Source organism: Ursus maritimus, unplaced genomic scaffold, assembly GCF_017311325.1.
Source record: "Ursus maritimus isolate PB19 unplaced genomic scaffold, ASM1731132v1 scaffold_14, whole genome shotgun sequence".
Lineage (NCBI taxonomy): Eukaryota > Metazoa > Chordata > Mammalia > Carnivora > Ursidae > Ursus > Ursus maritimus.
In genome coordinates this window covers 69,216,759-69,228,032 of record NW_024423786.1, presented here as the reverse complement: position 1 = coordinate 69,228,032, position 11,274 = coordinate 69,216,759, and the positions used below count along the sequence as shown (strand labels likewise).

At 55.7% G+C, this 11,274-nt stretch overlaps 1 protein-coding gene across 4 annotated transcripts in view; it reads right to left on the bottom strand.

Annotated features, from left to right (window-relative positions):
* TOM1L2 (target of myb1 like 2 membrane trafficking protein) overlaps positions 1–11,274 on the bottom strand; it is a 112,004-nt gene that overhangs the window by 26,850 nt on the left and 73,880 nt on the right. For 3 of the 4 annotated variants that reach the window (XM_040630152.1, XM_040630153.1, XM_040630154.1), the window contains exons 5-7: positions 6,188–6,322; positions 4,582–4,740; positions 1,738–1,854 (exon numbers count right to left, since the gene is read on the bottom strand). In XM_040630152.1, the coding sequence (XP_040486086.1) occupies positions 1,738–1,854; positions 4,582–4,740; positions 6,188–6,322 (411 nt within the window). The remainder of the gene's footprint in view (positions 1–1,737; positions 1,855–4,581; positions 4,741–6,187; positions 6,323–11,274) is intronic. The other variant, XM_040630155.1, reaches the window with a different exon arrangement.

Sequence of the window (11,274 nt, the reverse complement as noted above, 5' to 3'; positions counted from 1 at the left end):
ACACACACACACACATACACGCACGCACGCACACACAGGCACAGAGTATGCTTGCTGTCTGGGTCTGCTCTGGCTGTCTGGAAGCATGTCGGCTTTGTTCAGCCCACCCCCTGCTGCCAGGAGCTCAGCTCTGTCCACTGCAAACCCCCTGTCAGCAGGAATTCTGATGCTGACGCAGCACAAAGCTGCCTCAAGAGGCCCTCGCAGTTTCTGGATTGTCTCTGGACTGATCTCAGATTCCTCTGTAGCGGCTAATGCCTGGAAGAACTCCCCCTACAGGCTGGGAATGGAGGTCAATGGTGCATTAATGGGACACTGGGTCCCCTGGAGTGTGACACATGGACAGCTGGCCCCTGCTGAACGGAGTTCAACCCGGCCGGCTGCAGATGTCAGGAGTGAGGTCTGGAGACGCCACTCGGGGCTCCTCGTTCGGGCTGTCTGAGGGTACTCGGCTCGGCTTTAAGGGCAAGCTGATGTCACGGCTGCATGGAGATGACCTGTTTCCTGTGGGCCTCCCTGCACCAGGCTGGGAGCTCCTCCAGAGCAGGGCTCCACCCACCCTCACCTGCTTGGAGCTGATGGTGGCTTCAGGGGAGGAAGAGGGCACGACGAGAAGCAGCCTGGGAGCAGGCACGGTGACTTTGGCTAGGTGCATTGCTGACGCCCCCCCACCCCGAGCCGGGCCTTCGGAGGCTGCAAGTGTGTGCCAACAGCAGGGTGGGGGATGGCACTCGGAGGGGCCAAGGCTGACGACTCTGAGTGCCAGACAAGAGCAGCAGCAGGCACGTCGTGAGGCACTCCCGCCAGCTCGCCAAGCCAGTCTGGCTCCTGACCTGTTTACTCAAGCATCTTGCCTCCCGCTGAAAAGCTCTGGCACTCGCAGCTCAGAGCATCCTTTCTCCACCCCTCCAGAAGGTCACTGCTTCTAAGGGCAGGGCTGCTGCCACTCTCTACAAATGCCAGAGTCATCTGAGACTCTGGTGTGGTGGAGATCCGCTTGCTAGCTCTGGCTCTGGCTGGCCAGGCTCCCTGACGCTAGTCTGAGGGTGGCCCCGGAGGCCAGCCCTGCTCCTGGACCCCTTCTGTGCTGTGCCCCCAGATCTGCAGGGCAGCCAGGGGGTGGGGAGGCCAGTTAGCAACAGATGCTCACGAACCACCATGCGGCCAACCCCAGCATGGAATCCTCAGTGTTCAGGAAGAGGAAAGAAGCTTCTACTTCATGTGTCTCAGGGGGCAAAGTGTGGCTACAAGGGCTCCTGCATGCGGGGAAGGTTGAGGAGGTCCTGTCACAAGTGTTCATGACATAATGGTGAGGGAGTGAAGCGACATACAACTTTGTACACACGATAGGATCTCAATTACATTTGAAATGAAAACAAACACGGAAAAAAAGTCTGAAAGGAAATGCATCAGAATGTCGACGATGGCTTTGTGGGGGCTGGAATCTAAGAAAATTAGTGTTTTCTTCTTTATACTTTCTTTTTCTTTTGATGAGCATGTGATCTGTAATCGGCATTTTATAATCAGGAAAAAAAAAAAGGCCATGAAGGAAAATGAAAGAGAGAGCCCGGTACTAGCTTCTGACCGGTCCCAGGAAGCATGAGGCTGAGGGCGAGCCTACAGGGACTCAGTGCCTTCCCACAACAGTTCCCCAGGGCCCCGCTCCTGCCTCACTGCCGGGTCCCCAGGTCCAGAGCTTCCACAAGATGAGCCCCCCCACCCCCACGCCCCGCTCACCTGCAGCAATTCCAGATCGGACGCATCCTCCTGCCCGGGGACCATTTCTGTTAGCATCTCCGACATGACTTTGGTGTTTCCTCGAACAACGTCCAGTTCACTCCGAAGCCTGGCAATCTGTTAGGCCGGAGGGGGCGTGGTGGGAGTGGGGAGGAAAGCAGGAAGCAGAGGTCAGTCAAGCTGTACCTGTCCGGTGACAGTCCCCTTCGCTGTGACATCTAGGTCACACCTCTGAATGTGCTCGGCGTTTGAAGGCTTCTTGTCACACTCTGGTCTGTGTGTGAGGGTGAGGGAGAGAAGAGACTGGGGCGGCGAGGCCACCCCACAAGGGCCCTGCTTACCGAGAGAGTTTGTCATGGGTGACCCTGCCGGGAAAGAGCGCTGGGTCCGGCGTGGACGGAGCTGGTGTGTGGCTTGGCCCTCCCACCGCAGAAGCCTGAGTGGGGAGCTTATCGCTCAGGCCTCCGTCCCTACTCTCAAGGGAAAGTGGTGGAGCGTGTGATCTCCAAGGGCCCTCATCGTTATAGACTCTGGCCCCAGGGGTTTACAGTGGAAGCACTTTGGTGCTCCAAGGGGCTGGCCAGCATGAGCCGCACTTTTCTGGTGTGGTGAGAAGAGGGACCAAGAGAAGACTCCGGGGGAGGCCCCCTCCCGCCCTAGCTCCCTACCTGCCCATCCAACAAAGCTCCCCAAAGCCTGGGCCATCTTTCCTGCAGTAGAGACACCATAACTGAACCTGTCTGAGCCTCCGTCTCCTCACCTATGGAGAGGGGAAAACGCTGCCCATGCCTCAGGGCTGCGAGGAATGACTGAAATGAAGACCAAGCGCAGTGCGGGTACCCATGCGCCCAGTACCCATCCGATCCCTTTCCTACTACAATATCCAGAGCGCTGGATTTTGCTACGGCTCTCAACTGCACTTTGCCCTAGCTCCAATGACACCTTCTGTCCTCCCTGCAGCCTTTACTGACTCTTCCCTGCCCCCCTCCCTGAGGCAGAACCAGCCAGCCCACCTCTCATTCCAGGACCGGCCCTGTCTCCCCCCCCCCCCAATCTCCTGGGGGCAGGGACTCTGCTGAGTGGAGATCGGTACTGTCAGCACAGGGAAGGGGACAGGGGGCCTCAATTAATGTGTACTGGATGGTCAGATGGACACACGGTCAATGAAGACACAGGGCTAGGTCCCGAGTGGTTCTTCTCCCCTCTGGTTCTGCCTGGTGGGTGAACTCTTCCTGAGTCTTAGCCAGAAGAGGTTTCTGGCCCTGGAAGCTCAGGAATGCAAGACACCAAATGGGCTCAGAAGCCCTTGGGGCCCCTCTAGGCCAGGCTGGGTTCCTGCTGCCTCTGCTTCCATTTTCCCCCAGGGGCAGGACCCAGGCCTTCTCGCCCATTCTAGACCCTCCTCCGGACTGTTCTGGCTTCGGTGGGAGGGCTCTTCCCGAGCTCCCACCCAACTGGTAAGCAGTTAATGGAAGGTCTCAGTGGGACTGTCCAAATCCAAACATGTCAGACCCCCCTTTGAGCAGAAAGGGGCCCAGTTCTGCTGCTGGAAGCAGAGTCCACAGCCGCCGGAGACCTTCTTCCCCGGGGCTTCCCTTCTGGGGACAGGTCCTGGCCATTGTGAGTCATGAGGAAGGGCAGAATGGAGTGAATGAAGCCCACAGTTATCATACAGCCCACGTTTCTGCTGTGGGGTTCACTTCCTCTCCTTAGCCGTGCACACAGACAGCACTGGAGTGATGGCCACGAGGCCTCTCCAGCTGCCTGTCAAGCCCACGACGGCTCCATGAGTGGGAGGGACGGACTACCGCCCTGTTCTACTGACCCGACTGGGTTAAACGACCTGACTGTAGCCTCACAGTGAGTAGCGGGGTGGGGACTCAAGCCCAGGCCCGTCCGACCTCCAGCTCGCCTCCTCCTGCTCGCTGCCGCAGGGCCAGCAGAGAACGGAAACGTGAGCAGCCCTGGCACGACACTTCGGTTAACCCCACCTCATCGCTTGACCCCTCTGTTTAAACGAGTTTCCATAATAACGACGTTGTCACAAATATTAAATAAGGATTTATAAAATATAAACACTGGGACGCTGCTTTTTTTTCCTTCCCCAAGTCTAATCAATTCTCAAATTTTAACTAACGGACATTCTAGAGATTCATCTAAGTACGAGTCTCTGCGACTCGTCTAAAAAAATCCACTTTGGGATTAAAACGGCATTGGTCTCTCAGGAAATAACTCAGGGAAGGAAGGTGGGCAGTGTTTGGAATAAGACAGAAAGGGTGCTTCCTAAAGGGCCTCCCTCATCCTGGCCTCGCCTCCACGGCACCTTGCTGATCCCGTCCCTGGCCTCTGATGGCTGACGCCTCTTACAAGATCAATCCCAGCCTCTCTGCGTGACTCACAAGGCTGTTCACAACACAAGTCCGTTGCTGTGCTTTGGCCTCCCTCTCGGATTCTGCACCTGCATTGACCCTCCAACCCTTCTCCCTGCTGTTCCCCTGAACGCCCCGCTCCTCACGGCCCCACACCTTGTCAGATGAGGCCCCCTCCAGCTTCGAGAGCCTTGGCAGCGCCAGCTCCCGGGGCGACCCTCCAGGCAGCGCTCAACTCTGGGCTCAACTCCTGGTTCCTTTTCCCGCAGCCACGCCACGACACTGTCTGCCAGACTGTCTTTGCCCCTGTCTCCCCACTAAGTGGTGAGCCCTCAGGAGAGGGCCTGGACCCTTCCATCTGCGGGCCGCCAACACCTAGCCCAGCACCTGGTCAGGGAAGGCCTCCGCACATGTCCCAAAAGGGTGAACGAGGACGGTCAGCTGCCTTGCCTACGGCCCAGAAGTCTGCGAGTACCTGTTCTGAATTGGCCGTGATGGGGCCAGTCACACTCAGAGCCGGGGCCTGCGGAGCAGAGTAGGGAGCAGGAGGAGGCGAGGAATAGGAGCTGGTATTCGTCCTCTGCTGCGACTGGGACCTGGGCATGGTTGCGGCTGGATCCACTTCGGGGACGCTCTGGCATGGCAAAAACAAAGTCCTCTGTTCACTTGGGCTGCCTGCACGGCTGGGCCTGGCACCTACCCCACCCGGGGGCAGCCCTTCCCGCCACAGCAGCCGGCAGGCAGGTGGGGGGCCCAGCTCTACTGCTGACTTGTGAGGCTCGAGGAATCCCTCTGCCCTCTCTGCACCCAGTCTCTCCATCCATGAAGCGGGCTATCAACGGCTCCTCCCTCTACTTACCTCGCAGACAACCAAAGCCGCTCAGAAAGGGAGCACCGACGGCGCTCTGTGAGAGCTCTGGTCAGGCTTCCCGTTACTAGGACCATCTCAGAATCTGAGTGGAGGGGGCCTACGATGAAGTTTTGCTAATCATGAATCCCTATTCAGTACCAGAAGGTTATATTTTGGCCTTTGCGAGGAGACTAACGTAAATAGTAATTATGCAATTTACCGAATGTTCTTTGTAATTACAGGCACAACACTGTTTTGTGTCATTATCAGAAAAATAAAACAGGTTACATTTATTCCACAAAGCATTGTAAGTGGTTTGGAGGGATCATAATGAGAATAATACTTTGCCAAGTATAATTTCTGATGCTTTCCCTGGGAGCATCTCAGATAGCCTCTTGAACGTTAACCGTGATCCACACAAGAGACCTGTACAGACGCTCTGGACTCCTCGCCCCCATTTCAGAGATGAGCAAATGGGGCCGGCAAGGCAGAGTGTGCTGGGACAGGGAGCCTCTCCCAGATCCTGGAGCTTCCTGGCTCTCCCCCAGAGCCAGAGGCTGATTCCCAGCCAGTAGAGGTACCAGCTTCCTGGGATGAATGGCATCCATTCGGAAGCACAGAGGTGCCCTACGTTGTAAGAGCTTCCGTGGCAGGCCCCTAAACGGACCTTCCTTGGGCTTTGCATCCCACGGCTGGCGGAATTCAAGGATGTCTGGCTGGATGCTGAACACTCGTAGCTCAAAATAAAATTTAGAGCTATTTGACCTCTAAGTCAAAAAAACCAAAAGCTGCCCTTTGCCCCGTGGTCAATGACGTCATCAGCTCCTCTACACTGCCAACACGGAGGTGCCTCAAGTGCTCTCCAAGGGAGATGCTGACGTCCCCACACCAGATTCCTGGGGTTTCTGAAAAGTAGTTGCCAGTGGCCCTCACGGATGGACGGCTCCACCCAAGCAGCCATTTCCTGGAAAATGTCGGCACTGATCCCTCTATTATATCCTTCCACAGTCAGACGAAAACGAGGGGGGGGGGGATCACTGCTGCCACTTAATCACCAGTCAACCAGCTGTCTCACTCCTGCATTCCCCTTGTTATTAAAAAGAAATGCCCTCAAGCTTTAAGAAAGCGTGATGACAAGCTGAATAATTCAAAGGGAGCAGCAGAAGGGTGGTGGCAGTGGCTTGCCCGTTCTGCAATAGGTCTTTCTAGAAAATGCCAGCTGGAGGCTTACCCGCTGTGGTGTGTGTATGGGAGACAGAGCGTCCAAGTCTGCCATGGGGAACTCGACCCCTTTCCTCTTCAATTCCTCGTATATGTGCACAACACCGGTGAGGTCAGGGCTGCTTCGAAAGGCATCAGCCCACGCCTGGGAGGAAAGAGAGGGCCCGTTAGGAAGCACTTCTCGCCAACGGCGGCCCAGGTGCTCTCTCAGGCGCCCATGCTCTCCAGCCAAACCCACTCTGTTCCTGTCCCAACCCCCACCCCCAATGCTGCCACGATGCGACGAGCAAAATGTGGGTTTTTAATGGTGCTGTTGAGCATGACCAAAAACACAAAACTTAATTTAGCAGGTAGTAACTCCTTGGAGAAGATACGGAGAAATAACACCTAAGCGCGGTGGCGCATCCTAAAATGCAGGCATTTCCCTAATCGCCAGGAAATCGATTCCTGGTGCTGCTCAGCCGAAGGGCGTGAAGACGCAGCCCTGCTGCCGTGCCCGCAGGACGCCGTGGGGACCGCAGCGCCGCGGCTCGGCTCTGCAGAGCTCTCGGGGGCGGAGGCGGGAGCCGTAGGCAAACTGAGCAGAAAGGAAAGGTGGAATGGATGTGTGACGGGAAATAAAGGCTAACGTGGGGTTTCCTCAGTGGATCGGAGTGCGCGAAGGCAGAGAACGCCTGGGCCAGCCGGAGAGGTGACATGAGGCCCAGGGGCGGGAGAGCCCGAGCCGTCCACAGTGTCATTGCACACCTGCCCACATGGCAAAAGCCACTGCAAAGCACAGCCACTGGAGTCCCTTCGATAAAAAGACCACGCAGAGAGAAAAAGAACACGTATTTCAATAGACTGTCACTCTTCATTGATTCGTGAAACCCAAAAAAATTTTTTTAATATTTTGTTCTTTGGAAGTGACAGTCTATTGAAAGAAAGATCTCCAAACGGCTCCCCGCAAATGAAGCTCAGCTCTTTAGAACCATCCTGTCCTGTCCCCAACCACACACATACCCAGAGAAGGAGGCACAGCGTCTCGCGCCCACGGGTCTGTCGTCAATTCTGCTGCTGTCACAAGCCTTTAAGTGCCTCCCTGGCTCTAGCAATGCATTCCAACCAATCCTGGGGCAGCCACGGAAACTCTATCTCTAACCAGCAGACCCGTTTGAAGTTAAAAGGTCAATTTCCAAAAAGCCTCGTTCATTCCAACTGGTGCGTCTCACCACAAACATTACTGTCAGCCCGGCTTCCTTGATCCACTTATTTGATCTGCACTCGGGGTTTAATGCCCGCCGGAGGACGGCCCCTCTCGGCCAACAATTCCTTCTGGAGGCTGAATAGGGCCCAAGGTGCCTGCTGAGGCCTGTCTGGAGCGCCAGCTGGAGAGCAGCAGCACCGAGGCCTGCCCCCCTAGGGAGTGCCCCAGAGCCCCGTTCTCCACCAGCTGCTTTGGCTGCCACCACCGGCTTCAAAATCCAGCTGAGTCCCAGGAGGCTAGCTTCAAAACGCAGCTAGCATGTTCGCTCAGGGTCTAAGACCAGGTTTACAGCCTGCTGCGGGCGGCTGGGGAGAAAAAAGCCCAACAGTTCTTCCTGGTCCCGCTTCCTGCCTCTATTTCTATGGGAGGACAAACAACTCCAGGGGACCACTTTTCATTTATCTTGCTCTCCATCTCAGCCAGATCGGAGATAGGAAGAATGGAAATTAAAGAACCATCACTGTGCTCTCCAGGCAGTGGATACTTCTCAGGACACCTGCCCCGACAGTGAGCCAACAGGCCCCCCCTTCTCTGGTACTCTATTTTCTGTGGCACCAGGAGGGAAATACACATCCCAAGTTGGGCCAGTCAGCTTCCCCTCTGCCCAGGAGCTTGGCCCTGAGCTTGGGGACAGCTGGGCTGCTCTCCTTGGACAGGTGACACTGTCCTCTATAGACGCGGGCCCTGGGAGGCAGCCACATGCCCACTGGGGGCCAGGGAGCACAGACAGCCTATGTGTTGGAAGGTGCAGCCAAGAAAGGATTTGGAGGGTTTTCCCGATCCCTTCTTGTCCCTTCCCCAGGTCCAGTCACACCCAGGGTTCTGGGAGGCCCTGCCTGGTCATGACAAACAGTCCTCTTTGCCTAGGCAGACTGGAAGTGGCATTTGTTACCTGCAACCAAGCAGTCTTGGCTAATCTACTCCCTTCCTGCCTGCTACTTTTTCAACCCCTGTAGGGGACCCCTGTGTAGTTTGGGGTGAGCTGGGTGCTAACAGAGCATATGTTCATGGCAACTTTCTCTACTGAACAAGATTCTGATGCCAACGGGGAACAGGGCGGGGGGCACCTTTAAAGGAACAGTCATTAGTGGAAATGCAGAATTGGGATACATCCAGAGACACCAGGCCTCTGGTATCTTCCTGGCACAATGCCCAAATGCCTGCGCTCCTGTCTTCTTCCCCATTCAGTCATACCTGTGCAAGCACACATCGAGTCTCACTCTTACACAGAGAAGGCAGCCAGTCATCATTTATCAAGTTAGACTGACTTCAGATCTCATGGTTACTAAGCATCCTTATTGTCCTACTGGGGAGAACACGGGAAGATGGCCAGTTAGGCTGTCCAGGGACTGAGGTGACCCTGACAAAGCAAGCAGGAGCCCCTCTGGATGGCTGACCCAGCTGAGATTTGAGAATCTGCTCTAGGGGAGAGGTGGCAAAGCTCAGGAAGTCTGGTTCACTCCGGTTCCCCAACCTAAAGCCGGGGAGCCACAGGGGTGGCGTCGACAGGCTGCCCTATACAAAAGCTAAGTGCTTTTCTGGCCTATGTCTACAGTGTTAGGGGCTGAAAGACCCAGAGGAAGGTTGAATAGGGAGAGAAAAAAAAAGAATTTCATGCTTTTATTCCCTTTGCTCCTTGGGATAGTACACCAAACGCCAGACTGAGGCATTATACTAACACGAACTCTAATATACTTGTTTCTATTTCCCTCAAAGTTTTAAATCATCCAATTTCAGATCAATGAATGACTGCTGATTTAGATTATGGGCTCTGTTCTTTGGCTTTTGCCATGTTCTGCTCCTGTCCCTGGACTGGACTGCCTAGCCCCAGTGACAGGGTCTCCAGAGAGCTGCCAGTGGCCAAACGTCTTCGACACCTTCCAAGAACACAACACCTCTAGCTCCTCCCACCCCCACCCCCACCAGCTCACTTTCTTCAGTGGAAAGGAAAACCTTCAGTGGAAAGAGGGTATTTTTAGATTCGATTGCTAAGAGGCAGGGGGTGGGGAGGCAGGGGAAGAGGGGGGAAGGGAGAAGGGAGAGGGGAGAGGGGGGAGGGGGAAGGCAGGAGAGGCCTGACCATCATGAGCTTAAAGCAACCGCAAGGGAAAGGCTGAGGGATGGCACAGAGTACAAGTGTCCTTCTTGTCTTCTGAACAAACGGGACTTCACAGGAAGAAACAGAAAGGCACGCAGCCAAAGGCCAGCCAGGGACCAGGTGAGAAACGGAGTGGGGGCTGAGAGTGGCAGGCGGTTCAAAGGCTGGGACCGAGAAAGTCGCAAGCTGCTCACCACACTGCACTGCTCTCAACGTCTCTCCTCTCTTGCTGCCAGGGAGACCAGCTACCCTCCTGAAGGGCAAACTCCTGCAGCGGGGAAGCCCATTGGGCCCTCACACCTGAGTCAGGTAACCGCTTCCAAGTGTTCTGCCTTACGGCTTACGCGCTGGCCTTGGGCTGGGGGAGATGGAGGGCAATCTGAACGGCAGGGCCTCGGGTGCACACAAGCCTGAGGGGTGTCTCTTTTGAGGGGCCTGGGGGAGATGGGGTGGCTACAGATGGCTAGAGGACAGCCAGAGGACACAGATGCCTCGATGCGAGGAGGAATGGAATATTGGAACAAGGGATAGGCAACCACTGATTCTCTTCAAATATCCCCCTAGAGGGGCACCTGGGTGGCTGAGTCGTTAAGCGTCTGCCTTCGGCTCAGGTCATGATCCCAGGGTCCTAGGATGGAGCCCTGCATCGGGCTCCCTGATCAGCGGGAAGCCTGCTTCTTCCTCTCCCACTCCCCCTGCTTGTGTTCCCTCTCTCGCTGTCTCTCTCTGTCAAATAAATAAATAAAATCTTTAAAAAAAAAAAGAAAGAAAGAAAAAGAAAAAAATCTCCCTAGAGCATTGCTGATGGCAAATGTGTGCTGGTGGAAATGGCCCCAGTGTGGCCAATCTCGGGCTGACAATGCCTGTGATCAGCATCCCAGGAAAGGAATCAGAAGGCACGGTGGGCTGGAAGCCAGTAGAACATGCGAGGACAAGCGCCCATCTCCCTATAGACACAGGGAGACTGTTAGAGAAGCGGGTTGGAGGGGCGCCTGGGTGGTTCAGTCGCTTAAGCGTCTGCCCTCGGTTCAGGTCATGATCCCAGGGTCCTGGGATGGAGCCTGCATCGCGCTCCCTCAGCGGGGAGTCTGCTTCCCCCTCTCCCTCTGCCTGGCGCTCCCCCTGCTCCCTCTCTGTCAAATAAATAAAGAAAATCTTAAAAAAAAAAAAAAAAAGAATAGAAAAGTTTGTTTGGAGACAGGCCCCCTCCCTGCTCCCACCATAGGGGAGCAACCGGAGGGATAATGGGCTCAGGCTGATGCCTGGTCATCAAAGCCACAGATCCCACCTCCACCAGGAGCTCCAACCAGGCCTCCTGGCCCGGGTGGGGGTAGGGGTGGGGAGCCCTTCTCCGTCTAACCCATCTAACCCGCTGGCCCTAAAAGCTTTTCAAGCACCAATATGTTCAGAGTTTAGGGCTGCCTCTCGACTATTCCAAAGCCAGCTCAAGCCCTCCCTGGGTAGGCCCTGGCCCTCTATCATCTGCAAGCCTCTGTCTCTCCATAAAATCACCAGCTCCCCAGGGGCAGGGCTGGGGCTGGCCCGCTTCCACTTCCTGGCAGCTGGGCTCCAAGGAGCACCAAGAAACGTCCGGAGGGCGAAGATGGTGAGGAAGAAGCTGTCAGGACTCTGGCACCCACACACTTGACCGAACCTCTTTTTGGTCTCGCTGTGTTTCTATGATGGCCTGCTGCCTCCTCCCAGGCTGGCAAGAAGGCCGGGGACCTGTCACCCCCGCCCCCACAATTGTCAT